Source organism: Moschus berezovskii, chromosome 23 (assembly GCF_049115385.1).
Source record: "Moschus berezovskii isolate FMDL1 chromosome 23, NW_MosBer_1.0, whole genome shotgun sequence".
In the NCBI taxonomy this organism is placed as follows: domain Eukaryota; kingdom Metazoa; phylum Chordata; class Mammalia; order Artiodactyla; family Moschidae; genus Moschus; species Moschus berezovskii.
The window spans coordinates 19,728,241-19,756,063 of NC_142482.1; the positions used below are offsets into that span (position 1 = coordinate 19,728,241).

At 60.7% G+C, this 27,823-nt stretch overlaps 2 protein-coding genes across 3 annotated transcripts; one reads left to right on the forward strand and one right to left on the reverse strand.

Moving 5' to 3' along the window:
- Positions 1 to 1,522: 1,522 nt before the first annotated feature.
- BAK1 (BCL2 antagonist/killer 1) lies at positions 1,523 to 7,856 on the reverse strand. Of its 2 annotated transcripts, none has more exons than XM_055406846.2 (6): positions 7,618 to 7,856; positions 5,676 to 5,755; positions 4,691 to 4,826; positions 4,239 to 4,382; positions 2,999 to 3,179; positions 1,523 to 2,878 (listed from the first exon to the last, which is right to left on the reverse strand). In XM_055406846.2, exons 2-6 carry the CDS (start codon positions 5,743 to 5,745, stop codon positions 2,774 to 2,776), a joined length of 636 nt encoding a protein of 211 aa, XP_055262821.1. In that variant the 5' UTR covers positions 5,746 to 5,755; positions 7,618 to 7,856; the 3' UTR covers positions 1,523 to 2,773. The 2 variants fall into 2 exon arrangements, with proteins under 2 accessions (XP_055262821.1, XP_055262823.1); XM_055406848.2 differs by having other exon boundaries at positions 5,676 to 5,778.
- A 1,024-nt stretch (positions 7,857 to 8,880) lies between these two features.
- Positions 8,881 to 13,936, forward strand: LOC129543891 (gametogenetin-binding protein 1-like). Its single transcript, XM_055407289.2, has 6 exons — positions 8,881 to 9,338; positions 10,159 to 10,271; positions 10,665 to 10,759; positions 10,893 to 11,043; positions 11,992 to 12,131; positions 13,686 to 13,936. Exons 1-6 carry the CDS (start codon positions 8,881 to 8,883, stop codon positions 13,734 to 13,736), a joined length of 1,008 nt encoding a protein of 335 aa, XP_055263264.2. The 3' UTR covers positions 13,737 to 13,936.
- Positions 13,937 to 27,823: the final 13,887 nt, after the last annotated feature.

Consider the following 27,823-nt stretch of genomic DNA (forward strand, 5'->3'; position numbering starts at 1 on the left):
CAGTGGTACCCACAGACTGAGGAGTCTAGACCTCTCCGGAGGAGATGAAGCAACAGTTTCAGAAGAACCACAAATCTTGATAAGAATTTAACTTCCTTAATACCTACAAAGCCCATCTGCTCCCTGTACCCCTAGACACCCCCCTAAGAATGTATTTATATTTCTCTTTTATCAATTTCATCTTGACAGAACACGGGGTGGAGTGGAAGCCTAGACACAGGCCAAAACCTTTTGGAGCTGTGCCCCAGGCCTTTCAGGAGAGAGTGGATACCACTCAGCTGCCGCCACCGCCCACCCTTATTCCAACTTTCCGCCGGGATTGGGTGGGCGGTGCGAGGCCCCGCCCACGAGAGGGCACGCTTGCGCGCCTGAGGCGGCCGCGGCCATCTTTAATCCGGGCATTCGGCTCGCCTCCCTGAGTTCTCAGAGCGGTCGCGTGGCTCCCGCCCGCGCGGCGGGTACGCGATCCCTGCCTCCCCACCTCGCCCCGTGGCTGACCTGTGCTCGAGACCAACGGCCCCGGCCCCCACCCCTCCGGGCTCCACGTGAAACCTCGAGCCAGTGTCCTGGTGGCCAGTGCCAGCTCCCCGCCCTTTCTACCCGGTGACTCTGGGCCGGTATCTCAGTTTCCTTATCTGTAAAATGGGAGTTAACAACCCTCCCCGCCACAACTATACCTGCTGATTGTTGGGCGCGTATGATAAATTCTCGGCACAAAGCTCCGCAGACTGTGTTCCATAAAAACTGTCTACGAGCTTTTCCTGCAGGAAATTGCAAAGGGCCTTGTCGCCACCACCCTTCCAGCCACCACAGCTCGCAGGGGTCCCCCTCTCAACGACTGCAGTCAGGACGTGGACTCTTTGAAGACCAAGTCGGAGGGTTCAGGGGATTAACAAGATGCCCTTGGGGAAGTGAAAGAGAAGTCCTTTAGGACTTGCGTGTGACCACTCTTGGAAAGGTGTCAGAAAACAGACCAGGGTGCCCAGGACTGGAAAGACTTCCTCGGTTTTGGAACATTTAAACGCCTCCGTGCTTGTTATTTTTATCACCCCTGGCTACCTCCCCATAGGGACTCCCATGAAGCAGAGAACTCCTAGAATGAAAAGCCTTGTGAGCTGTGGGGGACAGGCCGAAGAGGGAGCCAGGACACTGTGTCCCAGGTGGAGCCAAGCGTGGGTGGTGGCCCCTGGAAGGGAGAGTTCAGACCAGGCCTGTGTGGGTCCCCAAGCAAGGGCAGCTGCTCCACCAGTTCTGCAGCCGAAGCCTAGCAGTTTGGGGACCCCTGACTTCCTGTGGGAATGGGAAACTTGCCTGGAACCCCAACAAATGAGGAAAGTTCCTGGAGAAGGGGGTAGCGAGTGGGAGGGGCCAAAGCCTTCCAGAGGGCTGGAGAAAAACACCCAGCCCTCCACAGGGTTTGAGGAGCCCCGTCAGTAAAAACCAGGTGAAAGTCACTTCTGCCCAGGTTCCCCAAGTCAGCCTGATGAAGAGAGGGTTAGTGGAGACGACAAAAGGGAGCAAGTCTGAGTGGGGGTTGCAGTTTATTTTCAGACACACTCAAGAGGGTGGGAGGTGGCCAGGCGGCTCTCTCTGCGTCCCCTCCTTGCATTTGGTTTAATCAAGAATTCCTCTCCCCTGACCTCTGAGTCCCTCAGCTGTGCAAGATAGACGAGGCACTTGACCCCACCATCAGGAGGGGCTCGGGCAGGTGTGGGGTGCGGAGGGTAGAGGTTGGGGGCGGAATTCAAGTTTTCACAGTTCCCCTGTGCATACCCCCGGATTACACTGTGCCCAGGCCAGAAGGGAGGGTCACTGTGCCCAGGCAAGAAGGGAAGGCCCCAAGCCTGGGGTTCCTAGTGGTGTTTCTAGCCCTTCTCTCACTCAGGAACTTCAAGATGTGCTCCCTACCCCTCCTTTCCCTGACAATGACAACCCGCAGTCCTAAACCCTGTAGTCCAGGTGAGGAGGGGGCCCAGGCAGTGCGCTCACCCGAGACCCCTCCCTTCCTCATCTGGAATGGGGGGGTGTGGCAAGCTGCGCTTGTAGTGACGGGTGGGAGCAAGTGGTAACACGTGGGGGGACAGAGGCCCTCAGGAGCTCTGGCCTGCACCCCACTCCACCCCACCCCGAATCCCTGAGAGTCCACCTGCAAAGTCAGTATGGGCCGGGGGTGGGGTGGGAGCAGGGGCTGGGGGGGAGCCGAGCAGCACCTTGTCCCCTGACCTCCACCCCAGTCCTGTTCCCGGGGAATGTGATGCTTAGGAAGGGCCAGGACTGGGCTCCAGGCCTAGCTTTCAAGCTCAGCCTTCCAGAACTGCTAAATTCTGGGGAAGGGTAGAGCTGCTAACCCCACAGCCCAGATGTCCTGGCTTTGGGCAGAGTGGTGGGAAGGAAGGGTGCCCTCCTAAGGGTATTATAAAAAGCTAAAACCGTTAACAACTTGGGAGAAGTGGTTCCCAGTATCTTGCTTCCCCAAGTTATCAGTCTCCCCAGCACCCAGCAGACAGGGCTGAGGGGGTCCCAGAGAGCTAAGGGAGAGGCCACAGCCCCCCTCTGAGAGTGGGCCTGTTAGCACCATGCAATGTTGGAGCACCCAGCAGTCTGATGGATGCCCCCAGGCAGGGGCCCTCCAAAGCTGCAGTGCCCACTTACTAAAGCTTCTGTGCTCTTAATGGGGGGCAGGGGGACACCCCTGCTGGAGAGGAGGGGAGGGGAGAAGCTTGGGCCAAAGTCCACACAGGGGTCTTAGGACCCCAAAGGACCCCTCCAGGAGTCATGACTTGAAGAATCTTCGTACCACAAACTGGCCCAACAAAACCACAGCCAGAACTATGGCTACGTTCTTGATGGGGCCGTTCCCCAAGTCCAGGGCTGCCACCTGCCAGGAGAGACAGAGGGGTCATGGGCGGAGGGTGCTGGTGGCTCCCGGGGCCCGGGGTGGGGCTGGGAGGGGCGGCTCCAGCAGCAGGGAGGGGGTGACCAATGCTTAGGCACTCACCCAGCCACCCCTCTGCGCGATCCACCGGGCAATGCAGTGATGCAGCATGAAGTCGGCCACGAAGCGGGTCACCTGGCCCAGGAAGCCGGTCAGGCCACGCTGGTAGACGTGGAGGGCCAGGCGGTAGCCGAAGCCCAGCAGAGCCACCACGCGGCCCCAGTTGATGCCGCTCTCAAACAGGCTGCGGGCAGGGAAGATGCCGTCACTGGAGACCCCGGGGGGCCCTTCGACTTCCTTCCCCTCCCATCCCTTTGGACCCCCCACCCCTATCCCCTCCCTGCTGGAAAGCAAAAATGGCTTAGCCGTGAACTGGGGGGGCAGAGGCTGCCCCAGCCTGGCCTCAATCTGGGAAGAGCCCGCGTCCCTGTGAAAGGAGAAAGCTTGGAGGGCAGGTGAGTGGGGCCTGCTGCTGGGGCGCAAAGGCACGCAGAGCGTGGAGGGTAGAGCAGGCAGGTGGAGGCAGCGGGGAGATTACCTGTGGGTGCTGCTGCTGGCCTGGCAGCCCGGGACGGCAGAGAGAAAAGCACAGAAGAGGAGGTTAGGACAGTCTTGGAATCACAGCGGAGTGGGCGGTGGCCTCTAAGGACACAGGCAGGGTGTTCAGCTCTGCGCGCTGATTCCATCTCCTGCTCCTGCCTTCACGCTAAGCCTTGAATCTACCCCGAGACTGACTTCCTTAACCCAGATGGTGACAACGGCTAACACCTCTAAGTGTGCACATGCTCCTAAGCATATTTCCCCTAGTTTACGGACCAGGAAACAAGGCTAGGATGTGTCACGAAGCCGGTAAATGGCAATGCTAGGATTCGCCCAGGCTGCTGGTCTCTTGAGGCCAGAGCTCAGCATCAGGAAGTTATCTTCAGGACCTGGTGGGCTGAAGCCAGGTCCAGCAACCATCTTTGGTGTGAAATGTGGCTCCAAATCAGAACGACAGCTGTGTCCCCGCAGTGCTGGGGAGCTCTGGGGACACCCCCACTGTGAGCCCTTCCCCCCCACCACAGTCCTGATCTACCAGCTCATGTTGGTGCAGGGCTCATGAAGGCTGTGCCCTTGTGTACAAAGATGAGGAGCCTGAGCTTAGAAGAAGAAAGATGGGGGGCCGAGGCCACGTGTGAGTTAACAGCAGAGGCAGGGACAGAAAACACATCTCCCGACACCAGCAGAGAAGCTGTCTCCCGTTTCATGGGCAGGGCCTGGCGTGGTGGGGACAGTGCCCTGGAGGGGCAGTGGCCGGGGCTACCTGGATGCGATCTTGATGAAGTATTCATAGGCGTTGTCTGCCGTTGGCTGCAGGTGCTGCAGCATGGCCTGGAACTCCGTGTCGTAGCGCCGGTTGATGTCGTCCCCGATGATGGCGAGCTGGCGGCCCACCTGCCCCATGGTGCTGGAGGAGCGGGAGGTGGCCAGTGAGTTGGGGCCCTGGCTGGCAGCGAACCGCTCCTGCCCGAGATGCCCTGGCCTCGGGCGCCCCTCCTGGGAAGTCCTGACCATGTGCTCAGACATGAGAGCTGGCCCCGGGCACAAAGGGCAGGCTGTGCTGAAAAGGGTGCCTGTTCTGGGATGGGAGCAGTGACCCGAATGCAAAAAGGCAGCAGTGGGAGAAGCCCCCAGTCTTGCTCAGCTGCCAGGACCAGCACGGTGACCCTGCATGAGTCTCCACTTCTCTCTGCGGTCCAGGGGGCCGCAGCTCACCTGCTAGGTTCTGGGTGCAAAGTGGCCATCTCTGGGTCAGTAGGCGCAGCCGCCCCCTCGGCCTCCTGCTCCTGCTGATGGCGGTAAAAGACGTAGCTGCGGAAGACCTCCTCGGTGTCCCGGGCTACCTGCTCCTCTAGGGACCAAAGCCGGGAGTCAGGGAGGAAGTGCTCTGGGGGGAGGGTTCCCTGTGCTGGGGGACACACCTGCCCTTCCTCTAGCCCTAGGGTGCCACCTAGGGCTGACTCCAAGTAGAGCTGTCTTCTCACAGCAGCCTCGTGGAGGTGACCGCCCTGTTTACAGATGGGGAAACTGAGGCACGGTGTTGGCATAACTTGCACGAGGCATGCGACTGGAGTGAGCAGTGTGGCCAGGATAGACTCCCGGGCGTTTGGGTTTCTGGCTTTTAGTGTCCAAGGCATCCGGCCGTATAGCTTGGCTTAGGGAACATGGGAAACAGAGTTTGAAATTGCAGCCCAGAAAAGTCACACTGGGACATAGTGAGTGGCCTGGGACAGAACCCAAAGTCCAGGAAGCAGCGTATGCTGGGTGGCAGAGCTGCCAGTCTTCCGGATGGTCCCCTTGGAAGAGGGGACTCTCTTCTTTCCTCCCCAGAGTCTAACAGCCCGTCTCCCTGTTGAGCGGCCCGATGATAAGCTGCCTCACTTCCTTATTTCTCCAGCTGGGATAAGACAGCCACGCCCCACACCTTCCCTCCTGCTCACCCATCCCTGCCCGGGGAGGGCAGGCTGTTTTCAGGCTCACTGTCCCCTCCCTCGGCCTCCACGCTCCGGGGGCGCTGTCTTGCCTGCACCCCAGCTGCTGAGCCGGTGGGCCACCCGCACTCGGTGGGGAGGTGCTTTTCTCCTTTGCGCAAGGCAGGTAAACTGAGGCGGGCCCCTGGGACTGTCCAGGTCTGCTCTCGCCAACCTCCCAGGTGGCCCCGGTGATTATGGGATGGGTGAGGGGGCAGACAGACCCTTACCCGAGGTGGAGGAGGGGTCAGGCTCGTCGCAGCCCTGCCTGGGGGGACCTGGGCCTTGTCCAGAAGCCATTCCTCAGGTCCTGGGGAGAAGAGCAGCTTCAGACTGTGTTGGGGGCAGATAGGAAAGCAGAGATGGGACCAGGGGCTCCGGTGGTCCATAGAGGCGGGGAGGGCCCCCTCCCGAAAGACCCACTGACCCAAGAACTTATCACTTCACTGGCGGCTCTTCAAGGAAGACTGGGGCTGAGAAAGCCCAGGCAGCCAAGACTGCCCCCGCCGGGGACCAGCCCAGGCCCCGGGGCGGGGAGGCCACAGTGGTGCCCAAGCGGCTGTCTAGTCACATCTTACCCCATTCCTGGGCCGGGGAGGCGAGTTTCAGAGGCGGGGTTTCCTTCCGCTGCCCTGGGGCCCTCTGCACCCTATCCAGTCCTCGCTCACCACAGACTCGCTCCCTTCCAGCCAGTGGCCCGTGAAGACCGACCCTGAAGGCCCCACTCCCCCCGGCGAGTCAGAGCACACCGGTGTTCCAGCTCGGGCCTGTGAGCCACACACGTCCTGAGCGCCTGTGCTGTCCTCTCACACGTGCGGGAGGAGGTGTGGGCCATGGCGGGCAGCGTGGCAGGGTGGGCAAGGTCATGCCCACTGCACACCTGGGGAAACTGAGGCCCAAGGAATGCCCCAGACCACAGGGCTAGTCAAGCTGTCAGGGAGATCTGGATTTCCACACGCGGCCATTCTCTCCTCAGCTCTCATGCCAGGCTTGCTTCCCAGTTGCTGGCGTCGGTCCCTGCCCTTGCCCCGCCTGCCTAGCAGGTGGCTGAGGAAACCATGGGTACCCCTCACCCTCCTGTCTCCGGCCCCCATTTTCCTCCTTTGCCGGGTTCTGGCCACAGCCCACAGCGGCTCAGTGAACTCTGGGCAGAGTGAGTATTTCCTGGACATAAGCTGTTTCACTTTCAGTTTGCACCCTGGTCATTTCCCTGCGCCCCAAAGCTGCCTCCATCACCCAGGCGGGAAGACCCCCTCCTGCCCCCACTCGGGAGGGCCCAGCCCGGGCCCCACACACATGCGGCTGCCCTCTCTTCCCTGGGAGGGCCTGTGTACTGTATACCCCACCCCCGCCAGGCCTGGGGCCATTTTCCAAAGGAAAATGGTGGGGAGGGTCCACCTGTGTGCCCCATCCCTTCACTGTCAAGAGGGCAGGGACGGGGAGAAGGGACTCGCCCCTCCTGCAGCCCACGGTCCCCTGTCTGCTTAAGACAGACCTTTGCCTGGCACCCCGTATCCTATAAGCTGCTTCCCAAATAAGGCATCTTTCTCCCTCCCTTGGTACCCAAACATGGTGCCCCCCAGGACATCAGGGCTGAAGGATGCTAACTGCACCTCGGCTCCCTCTCCCACTACCCCTGGGGCTCATGGCTGGGGATGAGGTGGAGCCTTGGAACCTGCCCCAGGGCCAGAGGCCTGAGCCGACCTGGGACTTCCTCTGCCCCCATCCAAGTGGCCTGACTTCCTGGTGGGGAGAGTCTGCTGTGCCCCACCTTTTGGGTTTGCCAGGCCCAGGATGCTGCTGGGGTTGGGGGAGGGGGCAGATCCCAACCTGGTCTTAGGACTCCTGGGGCAGCAGGAAGCACTGTGAATGGTCTCCCGCTGCCCTTGACCTTGACTCTGACCTCCACTCCCATCCCCCAGACTGCTGAAGAACCTAGCTCTTTGGCACGCGATTCTCGGGCAGCCAGGGCCAGGGCAAGAGGGGATGCCGCCTGAGGGGCGGCCTGAGGGAGCCCCGGCGGATCGGGCCACCATCGAGTGTTGGTGGAGCTGCCCGGGCAAGCTTCATGGCGCCGGCCCCCTCCCCAGTGGGCTCCCCAGGGGCTCCCTGCCTCACCCCGGGCCTGGGGCTGCCCAGGGAGGGGGCATGGGCAGGACTCTCCCGGCTTACCTTCCTGGACCCTGGCCCAGGCCTGGGATGGCCCAGTGGGGCGGAGGACAGAGATCCTGAGGGGCCAGGGGCTGCTCCCAGGGTTGGGTCCCCAGGCCTGGCTTCCAGGAAGGGGTGTCAGTGGATCCCCGGCGTCTGGAGTGCAGCCTCTACCGGTCCCAGCGCGGCCCTGGGGACCCGCGGGGCTGCGGTGATCATAGAGGTGCCGGCGGCTCCCGGCTCCCATCAGCTCCCTCTAGAGGAAGTAGCTCAGTGGCCGCCGGATGCGAAGCCGCAGCCTGTGGCCTGAGGCGGGTCTGGGCTCCGCAGGAGAAAGCGGCTTCCCTCCTCCTCCCCCGCGGCTTTTCCCCCACCCTGATTCCCAGTCCTCATTCTTGATCTGTCCCCTGCTCCCTAAAACTGCCAGGATGGGGAGCTTTTAAAAGAGCTAGGCACTTGGAGGGAATTCCTTGGTGGTCCAGTGGCTAAGACTCTGTCCTCCCAATGCAGGGAGGTCTGGGTTCGATCCCTGGTCAGGGAACTAGAGCCCACTCGTAGCAACTAAGAGTTCACGTGCTGCAACTTGACACAGTGCAGCCAAATAAATAAATAAATAAATAATAAGAGCACTTTGGAACAACCCTGGGAAGTTGGTCAGTGGGCCACACCCATCTTACAGGGGAACAAACTGAGACTCGGCTGGTTTAAGGAACCTCTCCCAAGGTCACTGAGCTGGGTTTATAATCAGGTCTCCGGGAATAATACTAAATTGAGATTCAGGGTGCAGTTAAGACTGTGCACCAGGCACCTACCTGGGTGGTCTCCACAGAGGAAATGTGACGTCACCCTGAATGTGAGGGGCAGGTACGCAGAAAGAAGGGCACAGGGGGCCCATGCCAGCTGGACGCTGAGAAGGGAGGGAAAGGGGAGGACAGCCGCCAGGGAATGAGTGGTTCCCAAGGACGGCAGTGGCCACCGAGGAAGGACGGGCGGCGAGGAGAGAGCCCTGGGCCGCCACCCCATCCTCAGAGCTGGGGTTCCTCTGGACTTCTCTGCCTGCCCCCCAACTGTCTCCTGGGGCCTCCCCAACCCCCCAAAGCCCCCCACCCCAGCTGGCTCCCTAGGCCTCGTCAAACCCCTGCCCTCTCTGCGCCCAACGAATCCCCCCTCCCCCCCTCTGCCTTCTAGAACTCCTGGAAGTTTCCAACTTCCTTCTGTTATTAAGCAGTTGGTCCTGAGGTGGCTGCTGCGGCCCCTCTCTCTGAATCAGGGACCCTTCTCAGGATGGAGGCCCCTGCTTCAAGCCCTCGACCCCGAATTTTGGGCCGCTCCTCCATGTTCTGCTTTTTCCGGAGGTTGGTGGGCAGCAAGCACAGCCCAAAGAGCTCAGACAAGGCCCTGCGGAGGGGCCGGTCCTGGCCCCTGAGGGGGCAGGACACCGTCCCCTTGATAACCGACCGTCAGGGACGAGCCGGGAGGACGGAGTCCAGGCCTGCCGCCACGCTGCCCTGTCCCCGCCGTGGGGCCCTGCTGCAGCCCAGCCCCTTGGGGCTGGAGATGGGGGACCAGGGGGCCCAGACATCCCCCACCGCGGAGGTCCTGAGGGTCATGGCTCAGGGTGTAGAGGTGAAGCCAGTCCTGCCCAGAGGAAGCCAGGAAGTGCTGGGCCACTTGTCTGAGCTGGAGGAGAAGGAAGAGGTGGCCACAGGGGAAGCCTCAGGGAACACAGGGACTTCAGAAAGGTGAGGGGCTGGGCCGAGGATGGAGGAGCTGGGGGGAGCCAGGGTGTCAGGAGGGAGGGGGACGTGGGCCTGAGGTTTGAGGACCCGAACTGGGGAGGGACCAGGGGCTTCCCTGGTAGCTCAGCTGCTAAAGAACCCACCTGCAAGGCAGGAGACTCCAGTCTGATTCCTGGGTTGGGAAGATCCTCTGGAGAAGGGATAGGCTACCCACTCCAGTATTCTTGGACTTCCCTGGTGGCTCAGCTAGTAAAGATTCCGCCTGCAATGCGGGAGACCTGGGTTAGATCCCTGTGCTGGGAAGATCCCCTGGAGAAGAGAAAGGCTACCCACTTCAGTATTCTGGCCTGGAGAGTAGGCTGTAAAGTCCATGGGGTTGCAAAGAGTCCGACACGACTGAGCGAATTTCACTATCAGGAATGGACTCCTTGGGTGGGCAGAGGACTGGGTGGGCATGGTCGTCCACATCAAGGGTGGAGAGGAACCTGGAGATGGCAGAGGGAGGCAGAGACAGGGGTCCTCCTGCGAGTGAGGGGTTGTGGGCAGGGGCACCAAAAGGACAAGGGCACAGGCCAGGGACTAGGAAGGGTGCGTGCGGGGTGAGCTGGGCCTCCCATCACTTCCCTGCTCCTTGCTGGGCCCCTTCCCTCCTCACCCCCCCCCCCACCCTCTGGGATCATCCCCCTCTGTGATGAAGAGCCCAGAGGGCAGAGCAGGGAGCAGGGAGGTGGAGGAGCTGAGCAGGGCCTCGATGGGGGTTCGGGACCTTCACCACCTCTTGGGCCCCACCTGTCACCCCTATCTGACTGTGCTCTGGGGTCAGGGGCCACTCTGCCCAGGCCTTGGCGGTGGAGCCGGGATGCGTGCGGAGGGCTGTGGGGCCACTGGAGTTCAGCCCCGAGGCCTTCATCAGGAAGGAGGAATGTCGGCTTGATGGTGAGTGCGGTGGCCACAGGCCCCGGGGGCGGCAGGCCGGGGGTGGGGGGGTGTTGACGGGGATGTGGGACAATCTGAGCCAGCAGAGCTGGATCCTAGCTCCACTTGGTGCAGGTGGTGTGAGGGCAGCAAGTCGCTCAGCCTTTGTGCATCTCAGTTTCCCCATCTGTAGAATGGGAGCGTGATAGCACCTCTATCAGAGGGCATTAGCAAGGATTAAGTGAGAGGGTCTCTCTTTGTGAAGTGCCTAGGACTGTGTCTGGCACATAGCAGGCGTTTGCCTAAGGACACAAGGAAAGCTGGCCCTAGCTCAGCCCTCCCGATGGATCCGTGCTCCTCAGGCTGGGCCTCCACCCTTTGCTGTGGGCTCCCAGTGACCACTGCCCTCCACAGGTGACCTAAGGCTGGCCTCCTCCAAGGTGGGCACAGCTCCCTGGAACCGCCTCCTCGGCTTGTACAAGCAGCTCCAGAAACGGGCCATGGCCAAGGTCCGTGGGGCCCGGCGCGAAGGCGGGTGGAGGCAGGGTGGGCCCGGGAGAGCCGCGCCCGTCTCACGCCCTCCTGCTTGGGGCCCGGGCTCAGCTGCCCTCCTCACCTATGGGGTGGCGGTCACACCCTCAGTGCCCTCTCAAGGAAGGCCTGCTCCCAGAGGAGCCGGGCGAGGAAGAGGAGGCGGAGGAGGAGGAAGACAGCACCCTCCAGCGCTGTGTCCCAGACGTCCTCACCCTGCAGTCACCACTGCATAAGGCCTTCAGGTCAACGGACACAGTAGGTGGGTGTGCTGCCCGCACCCCTCACCCCGCCCCAGCCCCGCTTTGATGGAGCGGCTCTCGGATGCCACACCAGTTAACACCACCAGGGGGAACCACAGGACCTAAAATGACCGCCCAGGCCGGCGCCAGTCCCCAGCAGGAGCTGGGTGTGGGCCTGGGAGGCGCGGGAGGCTTGAGGGGTGGGGGGCGGGTTAGGACCGGGACCGTGGCTCCTCGAGCAGCACCCTTTCCCAGCCCAGAATTCTAACTCCTTCAGTGGCACCCCCTGCACCCCCAGTTTTCCCATCAGGTGTGCCCTTGCTGTGACGGTGCCCAGGGGACACCCCTCTCCCATTGCAACCACCTCGCTACCCTGGTGGGGCGAGCAGATGGCTTAGTGGTAATGAATGACAGCCTCCAGTAAAGTCTCCGCTGACATTTTCCTTACCACGGGCCAAACCCTCTCCTAAGCACTTTTCATGAAATCCTGCATTCTGACCCTGAGGTCAGTCCTGTGATATCGTCTCCACTTCCCTGTGAGATCACTAGGGCCCAGAGGGGTTAAGTAATTTGTCCATGATCACTTCGCTGGTCAGTGGCAGAGCTGGGGCTTGAATCCCTGTGGTTTGGGTTACTCTGGATTGGTACGCTGGAATTGATGGCTGGAGGAGGCGGGGCGGGGTGGAGCAGATGTCTGCCCCTCAAGTGAACGCTGTCCCCGGGGCGGGGAGGCAGGTAAAGAGATTCACACTCAGGATGGGAGCAGGGAGCCCAGTGAGCGTCCTGGGACAGGCTGGGCGGTGGGGAGGTGGAGTCTGGTGGGCTCCAGGAGTCTGACTGGGGGTGACCAGGGTCCACGCAGGGCAGGGAGAGGTTGGGAGAGCTGGGGCCACCTCATCTTCCTCAGATCCCAGCAGGCTGCAGCTGCCCCCTCCTTCCTGTCCCATCCCTGTCTCTCTGGCTCTCAGGTTTTGTGGAGGCGGAGCTAAAGAAGCTTTTGGTCGTTCAGCGGGAATCCCGCCTCTGGAAGATGGGCGGCTACGACAACCGGGAGCTGCTGACCCAGCCAGAGATCACCCTGGAGGAGGCGGGCGTCGTGGATGGCCAGGTACACCCGCCCACCCACCACTCCTCCCCGCCTGCGGGCGCCCGCCGGGAGCCTGGGGGTGGAGACCTCCCCTCTCCTTAGGCTGCAGGCCCAGGCTCCAGCCACCCCTGCCCCCTGCTGGGCAGGAAGGGCACAAGTCCTTCTCCATGCACACACTTCTCCATCTGGCTTGCTCTCACTTAGCCCAGAGCCCGTTGCTAAGGCGTCACTGGCATGCACTTGCTGTGTGGTTTCAGGCAAGTCCCTCCCGCTCTCTGGGGCTCAGTTTCCTCATCTCCACGAGGAGGCTTGACCGCTTTCCTGCACCTCTGTCATTCGCATAAGGTCGCTCTTCTTCCGTCTCCCATTCACATCCACACCTCCCACAAACACACAGGCAGGGGCGTTGCCAGGGGTAACAGTGGGGACCCCCCCAGCCTGCCCTCTTTGACGTTGGCCTTAAAGGTTAGGCCTATCCAGGCTTCTCTGACTGCACACTGATAGGTCTGTTGATGACAAAAATGTGTCGATTTCCTTTCTGGGTTAATTTCCATTCATTCATCAGCTCACCCTTTCCTTTAGTGGACATCTGCCCCCCTACAGACTGTGTAGTTTGCAAAAGGAAGGAGCAAAGTCTGTAGTCGGAGTCTCTGCTGTGGCCTGACTTGCTCTGTGACTTTGAATATGGGCTTTGGTGTCCTCAGCTGGAAAGGGGGCATTGGAAGATGAGATGAGCTGAAGAGTGTGTGGCAGTCAACTGCAAAGGGCACTCCAGTGTCAGGGGTTATGACTCACCCCTCGAGGGTCACGAATACCAGGAATCCTTGCCTACCCCTCGTCCTGAGACTTAGGCCATGCTACAGGGTGCCCCTGGGTGCTCTGGGGAGCCTCACCCTAAACCACACAAGTCCTGGCTCTGGTAGGGCTCCTGCTTTTTTTTGCCTTTTCCTGCTGAAGGGACGTCTTCTCCCCTGCGGCCCCCTGAGCTGGCCTGCCCCGTCCTGGGCGGTGCAGCCCTAGGGTCGCCTGAGCACACCGGGGGCTACAGGGGTCTCTGTATGGTGGTGCGGGCCCAGCACCTCACTGGGGGACGGTGCAGCCTCTGGAAGAGCTTCCTGCTGGGGGCGTGTCAGGGGCCTATCCTCATCACCACCCCCTCTCTCCTTGTCTGCCCTCAGGGACACCAGGCTGAGGGGGATGGAAGCCAAGCCCCAGCCTCTGGGGAATGCTGGGGCCCTGGAGGAGGGGCGCCGAAGCCGCAGAAGCAGTGCTGGAGGGAGGGGGGCTGGAGAGAGGGGTGCTGGAGGGAGGGGTGCCGAGCACCCTCGGCGTGGTGTCCAGGACAGAGGTGAGGGAGGGCCCGGGCCGGCCAGGGCTGCTCCCCACCAGGCCGCAGGGAGGCGGCTCCGCGCTGTCAGGCCTAAGCCAGCTGCGGGCCCCTGGGGGTGACTTCGGAAAGGTGGCCTTGGGGTACTCGTCTCTGGGGGTGCAGGTGGGATGTTCTGGGGTGCTGAGCAGGGAGAGGAGAGCCCAGAGACGCCAAGGCCTCTGCTTTCACCCACTTGCGACCCCCAGCACCTGCTTCTGGAGGAGATGGACGAGATGGGAAACTGGCCTCCAGAGTGAAGCCGGCGCCGCCCAGGGCCCCTGCAGGCGTGGAGGGATGGAGCCCCGCTTCTCAGGGCACCTCAAGGAGCCCCTGGGGCCAAGGAGTCTCAAGATAACCCGTGTCCGCGCATCTGCAGGATGGGCCTGCCCAACAGACTGCTCCCGCTCGTCAAAGTCAGGCCTGTCATGTTTCTAATAAAACTCAGTTTGGCATTGGGCTCCTTGGCTGGCTGGCTGCGGAGCCCACTCCTGTCCTGCACCGGGAACAAGGCCAGCGTACCCAGGGTCTCGGTCTCGTTGGGGCCCACAGGCCCCAGGTCACCCCAGCTGCAGAGCCCCAGGCCGCATCTGAGCTGGAAGACAGCGGGTCTGGTGCACCTGACTGCGGTGGGGAAGGCCCCGGGGCCACAAGGCCTGCAGGCCCTGATTTCCCTTCCTCTAGAGTTCCCAGGCCCGGCGTGGGCCCTCCTGGGAGGCTCCGGGAATTCTCCAGCAGGAAGTCCCTGCCCAGCCGGCTCGGGGACAAAGCCAGGAAAGCAGACCGTGGGGACCTGCCCCAGGGGCCGGGCTGGGGGCCCGTGAGGGGCCCCTGGGTAAGGGGAGGTGTGCCACAGGGGTGAGGGGCCAGGCCCCACCCTGCTGCCCTGGTCAGGGCCCACTCTGCCAAGCAGAGTGCCAGGCACCTCCGGGGACCCTGTGCAGGGAGGTCCAGACATCTAGAAGAAGACATTCCTCCAGCTCTACTGAATTCCAGAAGTGAAGGTGGGGTTGAGTTACTGGCCATGGGAGGCACACCTTCATCCCTGGCTTCATGGGCATCCAATGGGGGGGAGGGCTAGGTGCAGTTTGGACACCAGGAGGTGCTGTTTGCCAGGAGGGCAGGCTAGTTGCCCCTGGGATACTGGTTCATTTCCTCCTGTTGGGGTCCGGGCTCTGAGCCCCCAGAGAGCTCACACCGCTCCAATGCTTATCAACACCACTGCTATTTACAGACACACGTCTGGCCTTCTCCACGGGGCTCCCACTGGGTCCAGTCCGAGGCCTGTACAGAGCTGAAGATCAGTGTCAGAACACGGCTGCTGCTTGAGTAATTATTGTGATTGCTAATAGCAGCTGTCAGGCAGGTGGGAATGTTGGTGGGGAGGGGCGGCCAGCAACCTGACCTCCCGCCCCTCCCTGCCCGGCCCAGCAAAGGTGAGCGCCCTGCCTCCCACTCCCCAGCTGGGGCTCAGACTGCGGCTTGGAGACAAGATGGCAAGTGATTCACAAGTGGGCTGGGGCTTCCCAGGCAGGCTGCCCACCCTCTGGAATCCTTGACTCAGTCCCTGAGCTGGGGCCGGTGGAAGGGCCTATGGGGACTGTCCCCCTGAGTCAGCTGGGAGGCAGCCTCGTGATCAGATGACTCACCTGGGCCCTGATTCCTTCCTCCAGGGTGTTGGCTGGTGGGAAGCGTGGGGGCCTCCGAGGGCAGTCTGTGGGCTCCCCGGTGTCTCCCACATGGACGCAGCACTGCTCACGGGCCCCACGAAGAGGGTGCTTCTCTGCCTTCCCCCTTCCTGGGAGGCCCTCAAACCTGGTGCCAGCCATGCCCAGGCTGGAGGGGGACCCTGAGGCGCACAGCAGTCCAGACGCCGCCCTGCCCCCTCCTCTGGTGTCTTTGGACAGGACCAGTGGCCCCTGGGCACAGGTGGGCACCACGGTGGGTCAGGGTAGGCTGGGCCCGGCGGGCAGCTCAGGCTCCTTGGCTGCTCACCTGAGCCAAGTGGTGCTAGGTTCTTGGGGAGTGTCTCAGCCGTGGTCCACCCGGGCTCCCTGGGTTCCTGTGAACCGCAGGGAGGAAAGTTAGTGAGGCTGGGAGCAGAAACAGGGTCTGAGTCAATGCAGGCTTGAGGGCCCCTCCTTGCCCCAGACGGTCCTTGGCCAGCTTCTGTGGACGGGCCTGGCTTGACGCTCACGAGCCGGGAAGGCAGGGGTGACAAGTCCCAGGGACCTGCTGGGGGGGAAGGCCTGGAGGGCACGTGCAGGGGGCCGGGCACAGGTCCACCCTGCAAGGGGCCAGGGGCCAGACAGGTGTGTCCAAAAGGCTTTTGGGGAACGCTGCCGATGCATCTGTGGGTCTGACCTGAGGCCTGGGCGGCACTGAAAGTTGTCTTCTCAGTATTTACGTGGAAGTCCACTGTTTAGGACACTGCGCTTCCACTGCAGTGGGCACAGGTTCGACCCTGGTCAGGGGATTAAGACCCAGCCTGCCGTCCTGGTGTGCAGACAGCGAGGGGAGGGCGGCTGTGCACCGCTTGCCGGGTGGGTCCTGTACCAGGGGGCTTGGCTTGGGGTGAGGGGCTCTGAAACCCCGAGAGCTGCCTCTTTCTCATATGCACAAAGGACCAGTCAGGCTAGCGGTGCCCTAGTCAGGTCCAAGTTGAGCTGAACATCAGAGCTTGGCAGCCGCTGCCCTGTCCCAATGTCTCTCTCCTCCACCCCTCACTTCCGCCACCTCTCGCTGTTGGGAGCTGCATGAGGACCTCTGTTTCTCTCTCGCTTCCTGTATACCTGGGGGGGACGGAGGTGAGAAACAGCCCCCAGATCCATTCTGAGGGTACGTGGGGGATGGTAGGGGCTGGAAGGCAGGCAGTAGGTGGTGGTGGGGGCAATAGGGTGGACGGAGAGGTGGGCAGGGTGAGAGGCAGGCCTGCCTGCCCAGGGAGACAGCGGGTGGGGCTCCTGGGCCAGGCCTTCGAGGAAAATGCCACCTCGAGCCCTGCGTAGAGGCAGTGGTGGTCGGGATTGCCTCTCCCGGAGCAAGGGAAGGGCAGCGCCCCCTGGGTTATTTTCCAGGTGGGAAAGGAGCTGCAGGAGCAGAGGGGAGAGGCTCTGCCAGGTGGCAGCCAAAGCTCCAGCTTGACAAGCTCACATGACTGCAGGCAAGCCCCGACCTCCCTGAGCCTCAGTTTTCACATCCTGGAAACGGCGGAATCACAGGCTTCTCCTGCAGGCTGAGTGAAGTGCTGTTTGGCAGGGATCAAATATCAGTACTGATTAAGCACCCACCACATCCTGTTCTAGGCACTGGGATGGGGTGGGCGGGGAGGGGGAGCCTTGAACAAGACACTCTGAACCTCCACTTTTTGGGCACTTAGGACTGCTAGCAGGATAAACTGAACGGAGACTGGATGCGGGCGTGGCAGGTGCTGTGAGGAAGCTGCTGGGCGGCTGTCTCAGAGGGTGGGACAGGGAGGACTCTCTGAGGAGGTTCTATGGACGCAGGGACCACCAGGAAGGGAGGGCAGGGACCGCGGGGGGCGGCAGGGAGTGCCCCAGGTCGGAGCAGCAGGGGCCGATGCCCCGAGCAGGAAGCAGACCTGCGTGGCCAGCGCGGGATCTTAAAAGTTTGTCTTTGTCTGTCTGTGGCAGGTCTTAGCTGCAGCAGGCAGGGTCTTTAACTGCAGTTGGCAGCATCTAGCTCCCTGACCAGGGATCGAACCCCCGCCCCCTGCATTGGGAGTCTTAGCCACTGGACCCACCAGGGAAGTCCCTTGAGGGGTTTAAGCTTAGAACGAGTGCCCAGTGGTTAACATTTTAAAAGGCCCCCTTGGCGGCTGCACAGGGACGAGACCGTAGGGGTGAGCGCGGGTGAGGAGGGGTGGGGGGCCGCGCAGGAGGTTGCTGGGGTCGGGGGTGGGTTCCTCGCTGGCTGCTGCTGTGAGCAGGGCAGTGGGGCGGCGTTGAAAGGGGCGTGCGGAGTGCCGGAGGGGCTCCACCACCAGGGGGCGCCGCCGGGCCTCGGCGGTCAGCCGCACCCCCGCCGCCGCCTCCGGGTGGGCAGGGTCAGCCTCGGGCCGCGCCGTCGGAGGAGGGCCTGCCCGCCACGGTGGGCGACGGCGGCTGCCCGGGCGGGCGCTTGGCCTCAGCAGGGCCTGTGAGCGCTCAGGCCCCGCCATCCGAGGGTGCCCCCGCCCGCGAAGGTGCGCTCCTGGGCCATGGTGGGTATTTCCATGTCCGCCTCTCCCCCAATCCCCGGATTCCCGGGTCGCGGAGGGCTGGGGCTGCCTCTGCTGAAGGCGGTTCGATTTAACCTGTCCGGAGACCAAGCAAAAACAACTGCCTCCCTGTCCTCGTGAAATCCACAGTGGGTAAGTGGGGTCAGGGCAACCCTGCAATGAAAATCAGAGCGAGATGTTGCTATAGCAGGCTTGGAAAGCAGAGAAAGGAGCTAGTGATTCCATTAGGGAGGAACCTAGAAGGCCTCAAGGAGGAGGAGGCTTCGTCTGTGACTTGAGCTTGCAGGAGCAGGACGGATTTGAAGGGTGAAGTAAGAGGAGAGGGCATGCCGGCCAGGGGGACCCTCCGGGGATGGGGAGTGTCCATTTGGCACCGGGGCCCCACTGTCTGCCTCTCTGACCCAGACGGGACCGCCCTGGTCTCCCCTCTCCCAGGTCTGCCTGTTCAGTCCACCGTATGTGAACTCGGTCCTTGGCTCCCTGCCGACTGGATCTCTGTACACGTACGATCTCGTGCCTTGGCTGGGCCCGAATCACAGCCACACTTCCCGAGCCCCTCACAGCTGCTGCCCCCAGATCGTTCCCGCTCCTTCTCAGAGCCCTTCCCATCCTATACAGCCCGACACTGGCACCTCCTCTTCTAGGGCCCTCACAGCTCCCTGGCTATGGAACGAATGGGATCCACGTGTTTCCCTGCTCTCCGCTCCCCTGGACAGACACATTGTGAAGGCAGGCCTCCGGGCGCTTTGTCCCCAGGTCTGCGTGCCCAGCACGGTGACTGGCACAGAGTGGGCTCAGCACAAGGTACCAGACTGAGCAAGGCAGGGAGGCAGCGGCGCGAGGGCCTCGAGGACCGAGCTGGGGCTGTAGGGGCCGGGCTACAGAGGGCCACGATTCCAGCCTCAGCAGCCTGCTATGCATCCTCAGGGCAAAGGGAGCCATCCAGGGCTATAGCGGTAGGGGAGCGGCTCTGTCGTGGCATCTAGGGTGAGGCGTGCTGTGGAGGAGGCAGTGGTGGGCAGGGGGGCAGGGAGGGGCTGTTACACTTGTTGCAGGGAGAGGTGTGGGACTGAGCTGGGCCAGAGGCAGGCGGGGTGGCCGGGAGCCCCTCGGGCAGTGCTTCTCATCCGGGGCCATTCCGTCTGCCCAGGGACATTCGGCAGTGTCTGGAGACATTTTTCGTTTGTCACAACTTGGGACGGGGTGCTCCCAGCATCTCGTGGTGGAGACCTCCTTAGTATCAGTGTGTCCTCATCTTTAGTGAAGGTTTTTGGGAAGAGTAAATGGGCTGATATGTGTTCATTGTTTCAAAAAGTGGCTGGTATGTATTAAGCACTAGGTAACATGTGAAATTAAAAGACGCTTGCTCCTTGGAAGGAAAGTTATGACCAACCTAGACAGCATATTAAAAAGCAGAGACATAACAGCCCGGCTAGCTCAGTCGGTAGAGCATGAGACTCTTAAAAAGCAGAGACATCACTTTGCCAACAAAGGTCTGTCTAGTTAAGGCTATGGTTTTTCCAGTGGTCATGTATGGATGTGAGAGTTGGACTGTGAAGAAAGCTGATCGCCGAAGAATTGATGCTTTTGAACTGTGGTGTTGGAGAAGACTCTTGAGAGTCCCTTGGACTGCAAGGAGATCCAACCAGTCCATCCTAAAGGAGATCAGTCCTGGGTGTTCATTGGAAGGACTGATGCTAAAGCTGAAACTCCAATACTTTGGCCACCTCATGCGACGAGTCGACTCACTGGAAAAGACTCTGATGCTGGGAGGAATTGGGGGCGGGAGGAGAAGGGGACGACAGAGGATGAGATGGCTGGATGGCATCACCGACTCGATGGAGGTGAGTTTGAGTGAACTCTGGGAGTTGGTGATGGACAGGGAGGCCTGGCATGCTGCGGTTCATGGGGTCACAAAGACTCGGACACGACTGAGCGACTGAACTGAGCTGAACTGAACATGTGATACTGCTGCTCTTTCCTTTTTAGCCACACTGTGCGGCTTGCAGAATCTTACTTCCCGGATCAGGTCAGAGATTGCAGTGAAAGCAGTGAGTCCTAACCACTGGACTTCCAGTGAATTCCTGAGCTACTGTTATTTTAAAACATAAACGCTTAAAAAAATACTAAAAAAAAAAAAGGAGTTTAAAAAACAACTAAACAGTTAATAATAAATAATTCCTCTGTTGAAAGCCCTATACTGAATCTCCATCACCCAAGTGAGAGCCAGTCCTTCCAAGGCCCCTTACCGTCTGGGCCCTCTCTGTCTCCAACCTCATCTGCCTGCCCTCCTGCTGTCTCTGTGTGCTCCGGCCATGCTGGCCTCTGCTGTTTCCCGCACACACTCAGCCCACTCCTGCCTCAGGGCCTTTGCACTTGCTGTTCCCGCTGTGTTGCCAGCTTTGCTGCTAGGAATTTACATGACTCACTTCTTTACTTACTTGACATCTTTCCTTTGCTGTCATGTGTCACCTTCTTAATCACCCCGTATATAAAAAAAGCCTCTTTCTCTTCCAGCCCACTCCCTCTCTGCGCCCCTCCCCTGCTCCGTTTTTCTTCAGAGCACTGCCATCATCTGACACATCATATGTTTAGTTTGTTTATGTGCTTATGGCCTCTCAACTGGAATGTGAGCTTCACGAGGGCAGGCACTGTTGCCTGTTTTATCTGCTGCTCTGTCCCCAGGGTCTACAGCCTTACTAGTACCTTCCAAATACCCTTACACATTGCTTAAATGAACGAATGGCGTGAATGCAAAGCCCCTCCAGGACTCAGAGAGGTAGGACAGGAATGGAGAGAAGGTAGGGCTGTGAAGGGGAAGGGGGCGCCCGAACGCATTTCTGGAAGGGCCAAGGTCCTGGCACCACCTGGAGTGTGGAGCCGGCGCATCCACTCTCCCCAGACCTCCTGCCCCAGCCCGCTGGCTGGGACCCTCCTGCTGGCAGTGCCCTGCCCTACCCGCCAGGCCCCGAACACGCCACCCCCAGTCTGGGCAAGTGACCAGACCTGAACAAAGTGTCCTTTCCCCTTTGATAAGCTGCCTCCTTCCAGGGGCACTCAGGCCAGGATACGTCCTGCTGCTCAGGAAGTGCCTGAGGGCCTGGGTGGGCCCCTGGAGTGGGCACTGGCTGGTGTAGCAGCCACCCTGCCCACAGGCCCAGCAGAGGAACGAGGGCAGTGGCCAGGGGGACCCCTGCCCACAGCCTGCCCCAGCACGCACCTGCGCCTCGTTCCTTCAGCGAAGTCTCTTGAGAGCCTGTCGGGTGCACAGCTGTGAGCAGGGGACCCTGGTGGGCATGGGCGAGGGAAGGCAGAGGCTGGGTGACAGGCTGTCACACGTGGGGTGCTGGCCTGCCTGGGGCACTTTGCCTTGGGGACTGTGGGGCAGGCCGGTGCTGGGGGGCATTTTACTTCTTGGCTCAGGGAGGAGCTGGAGATGATGTTTGTATCTGGCTTCCCTGGCCCCCCACGCCCCCTTGCCCATCTCTGCAGGTGTTTCCGTGGTTGACTGTGCCACCAGGAAGCTGTCCACGGTTTCTGATGATTGTCACCCTCTTCTTGAGAGCCCTGAACCCCGAGACCCCGGGACCTGACTCCCAGCCCACAGGCTCCGTTCTCGCTCAGCCCCTCCCCCTGAAGCACAGTCCTCCCCATGGTGCTGCCTTGACTTCCGCATCAGCCCTGCAGATCCCGGGTCCTCAGGGAGCGGAGGACCTGGGTGCTTGGTGATGGAGCACAGTTTCTTCCAGGGAGTGGAGTAACCCTCCCACCTCCAGCCGCATGCATGAGTCCTTGCGGGCACTCAACACCCCTGGGGCACTTGCACCACAACCCACACACACCTCTCCAGGTTACTCACCTATCCTGGGGCTCAGGGCCCAAGGGCTCCTTGGCCTTCACCGTCGCAGATGGGCCGGATGGAGCTGAGGCAGGTGCAGAGGCCCAGGCTCTACACTCTCAGAGCCCCAGTCTTTGAATCTGTAGGGTGGAGGCTGCCTTGAGGTCTCCTGGTGTCCCCAGGGCCTGTAACCTGTGAGATTCCAGGTGGCACAGGGAAAGGGGCCTGTTCTGAGACGTCACCTGACGTCATGGCCCCTTGGCTCTCTTCCCAGGGAGAGGGGAGCTATGTCCTTCTCCCCTTGGTTCTGGAAGGGCCGTGACTGCCTCCGTCATCATGTGCCGTGGGAGTGATGCTCTGTGACTGCTGAGGCTGAGCTGGAAAAGACCACCCAGGTTCCACTTCTTCCCTCTGGGATAAAGCAGCCCCCCTATGAGAAGTCAGAAGCCACGTGGAGAGGGTCCCATCTGCAGCTCAGCGGCGCGCCCCCTGCTGGCCATGCCAGGAGCAGCCGTCGTGCACCACCAGCCCAGGGGCCTTGCAATGACTCCAGCCCCAGCTGGCATCTGACGGCAGTCACACGGCCGACCCCAGCAAGACCCACCTTCGGGAAGCCAGGCGCCTCCCAAATCCCTGACTCAGAGAACTTAGAGCAAAATGAAATGGCCGTTGTTTCACACGACCAGGTTTTGGAGAATTTGTTAGGTAGCAGCAGTCATTAGAATATTGTACCCAAATATTTCTCATTTCTTCCCTTAGTCCTCTCCCCAGCTTGTTTCTCAGGCTGAACCCGCCTGGACTGGACTCAGAGCCCTCAGAGATGGTGGCGTGCGGTCTGAGAATGCAGGGGGAGCTGGGTCAGGCTGCCCACCCTCACCCCCGGGAGCGCTTCCTGTACCTGATGGCAGTGACCTGCCAGGATCTGACTGTGAGCCTCTGGGCGGCACCTCCACTGGGTCCCTCCTGTTTGGCCAGGACAAGGGCTTCCCTCGTGGCTCAGACGGTAAAGAATCCGCCTGCAATGCAGGAGACATGGGTTCAATCCCTGGGTTGGGAAGATCCCCTGAAGGAGGGCATGGCAACCCACTCCAGTATTCTCGCCTGGAGGATCCCATGGACCGAGGGGGATTCAGAGCCCCCGTGGGCTCTGCGGGCTGCAGTCCATGGGGTCGCAGAGCGTCGGACGCGACTGAGCACACTCAGACACACGGTGTTCCTGATGCCCATCTCTGTGCCCAGCGGCTCTCAACCAGGCTCAGCCCTCAGCCTCTGGCACCCCTGTCTCCACGGCCTGGCCTCCTGTCCCCGTCTGTTAGCTGAACAAGGCAGGAGCCCAGGATGGCCCGTCAGCAGGGCTCAGAGCTGCAGGAAACTGGGGCCTGGCACGTGGCTGGGTGTGAAGCCAGCGGGGGTGAGAAGGGCACATCGGAGACTGACCCGGCTCCCCAAGCTCCCTAGGGGGACTGGGCTCCGCAGTGACCTCACTGCCGTGCCTGCCTCTGTCCCTTCCCTGCCTCGCCTCTCCCGTCCTCTGTTGGGGTTCACTCTGGTCACCTCCGTGTATGTGTGTGCCCTTGAATCCCTGTGTCCTGGGGAACCCCAACCAAGACTGAGACGTCCGGGCGAGGCCTCACTGAACCTCCAGAGTTAAGACGATGAGAAGCCAATAAGAGAGCATATGAACTAAAATCAGCAGTGACAGCCTGCATCTGTTAAGCGCCCCCTCTGAGCCAGGGACTGGTTGCAGGGCCCTATGTCTGTTACCTCGCTGAACGCTCACCACCATCCTCCGTTGTTTGATGCCTCATTGTACCCCTTGGCAGGTAAGAAAACAGGATTAGGGAAGTCATTTGTTCCAGGTCAAGAGCTAGGAAATGGCAGGTTGGCCTGGAGAGCTGGGGCTCTGATTAGCAGTGGTCCCTGTGGGCAGCCCTGCAGAGGGCAGAGGTCCTGGGCAAGAAGTGGGGTGTTTAAACTTAACCTTGAAGGACGAACAGATGTTGGGAAGATGGGGAATCCTGGAAAAGGCCTCGAGCCTTGGTTTCCTTGCTGTCAAGTGGACATAAGGACCATAGCTTCCTTAGGGCCATTTGAAGGTGACGGGAGCTGATAGAGACAGAGAGGGACCGCAGTGTGTGTTCAGTGAGGGCTCATTCTTTCTGCTGCTGAATGGGACCAGCGTTTGCTGCATGTATGGGCCTGGCTGCAGGTCTGAACAGGCTCTGGAGGCAAGCTTCCAGCTCCCATCCCAGCACTCAGGCCCAGAGGGGAGGAAGCTGGAGGAGTCAGAGGAAGCGGATTAGTCCGGAACCCCTGAATTTGGATTCTCACTCAGGCAGCCTAGCATATTCCTCTTTTAAAGCACCCCATCTCCTCTGGCTCCCATTCTCAAATCTCCCATTCCTTACAACCTGGAAGTCCTCCCTGCTGTCTGATCTCTTTCCCTTCTGCTGTGCATTTTGTCTGTTGGGACAAGGGGGAGCTAATGAATCATGGTGGTTGGGGCTGGAATCTGCTGGAATCAGGGCAGGTGCAGCCTGATGTGTGGCCTGCGGACGGTGGTGCCCAGAAGCAACCTGTCCTGGGTGCGGAGGCCAGCCTGGCCCAGGATGGAGGGAGCCAGGCCGGGCCCCTGGATGGTGGAGTCGGAGGAAAGAACTAGGTGGCAGCCGGAGGTGGAGGCTGGAGGCACAGGCCTTGGTGGGGTCCCAAGCTGCGAGGGTCCCCCCGGCTACCACTGAGAAGGGGTTTGGGGCAAGGTCTGAGAGGGCAGAGGAGCCACCCACTGCCAGGAATCTCCGAGAACAGAGTCCTTCCAGGTTCCCTTTCTGGGGTCCTCTGCAGCCTGAAGATGGAGCCCTGGGCTCTGGGGCCAGGCCAGCCTGAGTTTGAACCCCACCTCTGTCACTTGCTAGGTGTGTGATTCTGGGTGGATCCCTTCACCTCCCTGAACTTTTTTCATCTGAAAAACGGAGACACCTTAGTGGCTGTGCAACCTTTACTGACCTGTTCAGTAACGGGAATTTCCCCTCCCCGTCCATCAGCTATTTTTCTCCTTAGCTATGGTGAGCCCCAGCCTCCTCACCTATAAAAGGAGGATGGCAGGCTACGAAGGGAATGGCAACCCACTCCAGTCTTTTTGCTTGGAGAATCCCATGGACAGAGAAGCCTTAAGGTCTACAGTTCATGGGGTCTGAGTCGGACACGACCGAGCGGCTTACACGCACACACAGGCTAAGAGCACTATTGCTTCCAGAGCGCCACCTAGGGGTGGACGCGAGGGGTCGCAGCGGGTGGTGGTTTTTGTTTCTCTTTCTGCCCGGCGAACCCTCCCCTGCCGCCCCTGCTCCTCCTGCTCCAAGAGCTGGCCTTGGGGGGACTTCCTCTCTGCCCGCCCCCCAGCCAACCCTGGACAAGGCCTGAGGGCTGGCTGAGGTGCTGGGGACACTCCTGGGAGTGGCTACGTTTACAAAAAGGGTGTAGAACAACAGCAGTGCCAGGCCAAGAGGGAGCTGCTGGGCTTTGTTCTGCCTGGGCCAGCCCTTTGTCTGCTGGGGGTCAGGGGCTGGGCGGGAGCCAGCCAGGCTTCTCAGGCCCTCAGGGAGCTCTCACTCTCCTGCCCTGTGCAGGGCCCTGCACGCAGCACAGATTTCATCAGTGTTTTCGGGTCCCGGACTCAACCCTCCTCACGGGAAAGCTGCTCTGAAGGCTGGAGGCTGGGTTTATTCACTGCCAACCAGGAGACTGGCTGCCAACGCAGAAGACGCATGTTCCATCCCTGGGTCGGGGAGATCCCCTGGAGGAGGGCGTGGCGACCTGCTCCTGTATTCTTGCCTGGAGAATCCCATGGACAGAGGAGCTGGGAGGCTACAGTCCGTGGGGTTGAAAAGAGCTGGACACGACTGAGTGTGCATGGGCACGGACCAGGAAAGCCCCTTCCAGAGAGAAGCCTGCCCAGCATCAGTGGCCCAGAACCGGGGGGTTTCTGCAGCGTCGGGGCCTCAGCCCAGGACTGCCTTTGGAGGTTCTGTATCTGGGTGGGAGTGGGGGCTGCCCTTCCTTGGGTCTTGGGCAGGCCCGGGAGCTGGGTGGGGGCTGGGAGGAAGAGGCTGATGGCTGGGCCTGGAATCCCTCCTCTCCCCAGCCCCAGCCCCCGGCCGCTCTCCATCTGGCCAGCAGCTCCCCCGCTGCCCCAGGACAAGGGCTCCAGTGTCTGCTCCCTTCCTGGGCAAACAGAAGCCATTCTCTCCCTCTCCCCCTAGAGGGGAGTGCCTCGACCATGACCTCTCCCCGCCCCCTCCAGAGGGCATGGCACGCCCCTCGCTGCGCGAACTCTTCTGAATGCTCCAGAGACAAAGGCTGGCAAGCCGGGTGCAGGAGGGGGTCCTGTCTGCCAGGGGCAGCCCTTGGCAGTTCGGAGCTGTGGCCGGGCAGCCCCGGCCCTCAGCCCTCCTTCCTGCCAAGGTGGGTGTGGGGTGCAGCTGGAGGCAAGGCCCAGCCCAGGTGGGCTTGACGTTGCCCCGCTGTCTCCTGCCAGACAAAGGCTGCTCCTGCCTGGGGCTGGTCCCGGGAGGGTTTTCATGCTCCTCTCTCAACAGGCTAATGGCGCTGACGTGAGCTCACTCCTCCAGACCTGCTTCCCTTGCTGGCAGGTGGAACGTAGGGGCCTGGACAGTTTCCCCTCACAGGGCAGGGCCCCCCTCCCCAAGCCTGGAAAGATGCAGAACTGCCAGTGGCCTCTCTCTTCTCCGGGGCTCCTGCCAAGGTCCTGACCCAGGCACCGAGATAGGGTAACCTCAGAGGGTAACGGAGATCTGTAATCAGACAGCCTCCCCTGGAGCCTCCACCACCGCCAGTTCTGACTCAGAATGGTAGGGGGCGAGTGCAACCCAGCTTTTCATGCCTTACTTCCTCCTTTTGGCCAGTGGCTACTCAGCAGCTGATTATTCTACTGGGGAGGGGACACGGAGGTCTGCTTTGTGGATAAAATCTTGTCTCATAAACGTCTCTCCTCCTAAAAGTTCATGTCGATAAGGCTCAGTTGCTTCAGACGTGTCTGACTCTGTGCGACCCGTGGACTGTGGCCCATCAGGCTCCTCTTTCCATGGGATTCTCCAAGCAAGAATACTGGACTGGGTTGCCATGCCCTCCTCTAGGGAATCGTCCCAACCCAGGGATCAAACCCGCATCTATTATGTCTCCTGCGTTGGCAGGAGTGTTCTTTACCACTAGTGCCTGGAAGCCCTGATGTATGGCAGAAACCACCGATTAAAAATTATTACTTTTTTTTTTAAAAATTCCCTTCTTTGGTTATCCTATAAAACAACATTCCACTATTAGGTTGTCATTTCTTTAGATCTATTGGTATTTCTCTTTATTGAGAAGCCTGAGGACTAGCCGACAAGGACAATTATAGAAATATTTGCTGCTTGAGCTAAATGTTCTACAAAGTAGTTACTTATGTTATCAACAGATACTCTCCATTCATCGCCCCGGTCTGGATCCACTGTCCACTGCTCCGTGCTTGCTGTGTGCTGGGTGGCTGGCCTCTGTGGCCTGAGTTACCCAGGCTCCCTTGTCCTCTGAGCTAGTGGGAGGCACTGGAAAGAGACCAGAGCACTGGAAGGGGGAGAGGGGCAATGATTGCTCCACTGGCTGCTTTCCAGGCCTGGACTTTCCCGGTCACTTGCTCCCGGGAGCTGCACCACCTCTGGCTGGGCCCTGAACCCTGCCCACACCTCTCTCTGCAAGTCCGTCCATTCATTAACCTCTCTTTAATCACCCACTGGGGACGTGGTGCCAGTTTCCTGCCAGGATCTCACGAACACAGCTCTCTAGTCTTACACGCAGGGACACTGAGGTCCAGAAAGGTGGGCCAGCTTCTCTGCAGAGCACTGCTTGGGGCCAGGACTCCGTGGGCGTGCTCCAGGACTTCTGCTTTTCACAGTTTTCCCAGGGAGGGGTCGCCTTATCTGCTGGCAACCCCTCAGGGCAGAGGAGGAGGAAAGATCAGGCCCCTTGGATTTAGGACTTCAGAACCAGGGACTTGGCTTTCAGGAGGCCATTGAGCGGAAGGAGGGGATCACTCTCTCTTCTGGGACTGGGGTACGGGCAGCCACAGGCTCTTTGATCTCCTTCTTCCCCAGGCGGGGACTGAGCGTTCGAGTTAGCTGGCTGCGTTCCTCTGTCCGTTTCCTCTCCAGTCCCTTGCCTGTGGTCAGCGGTCAGCGAATGTCTGAAATGAATAGATATGACATTGAAGGCCGGGA

What these genes read in the sequence shown, in the direction of transcription:
- BAK1 (XM_055406846.2), bottom strand. Translation starts at nt 5,745, where the DNA reads ATGGCTTCTGGACAAGGCCCAGGTCCCCCCAGGCAGGGCTGCGACGAG. An exon ending in TTCATCAAGATCGCATCCAG is followed by an intron (nt 3,180 to 4,238) that starts GTAGCCCCGGCC and finishes CCCTGCCCGCAG; the next exon opens with CCTGTTTGAGAGCGGCATCA. An exon ending in TCGCGCAGAGGGGTGGCTGG is followed by an intron (nt 2,879 to 2,998) that starts GTGAGTGCCTAA and finishes CTCTCCTGGCAG; the next exon opens with GTGGCAGCCCTGGACTTGGG.
- LOC129543891 (XM_055407289.2), top strand. Translation starts at nt 8,881, where the DNA reads ATGGAGGCCCCTGCTTCAAGCCCTCGACCCCGAATTTTGGGCCGCTCC. An exon ending in AACACAGGGACTTCAGAAAG is followed by an intron (nt 9,339 to 10,158) that starts GTGAGGGGCTGG and finishes CTCTGGGGTCAG; the next exon opens with GGGCCACTCTGCCCAGGCCT. An exon ending in AGAAACGGGCCATGGCCAAG is followed by an intron (nt 10,760 to 10,892) that starts GTCCGTGGGGCC and finishes TCACACCCTCAG; the next exon opens with TGCCCTCTCAAGGAAGGCCT.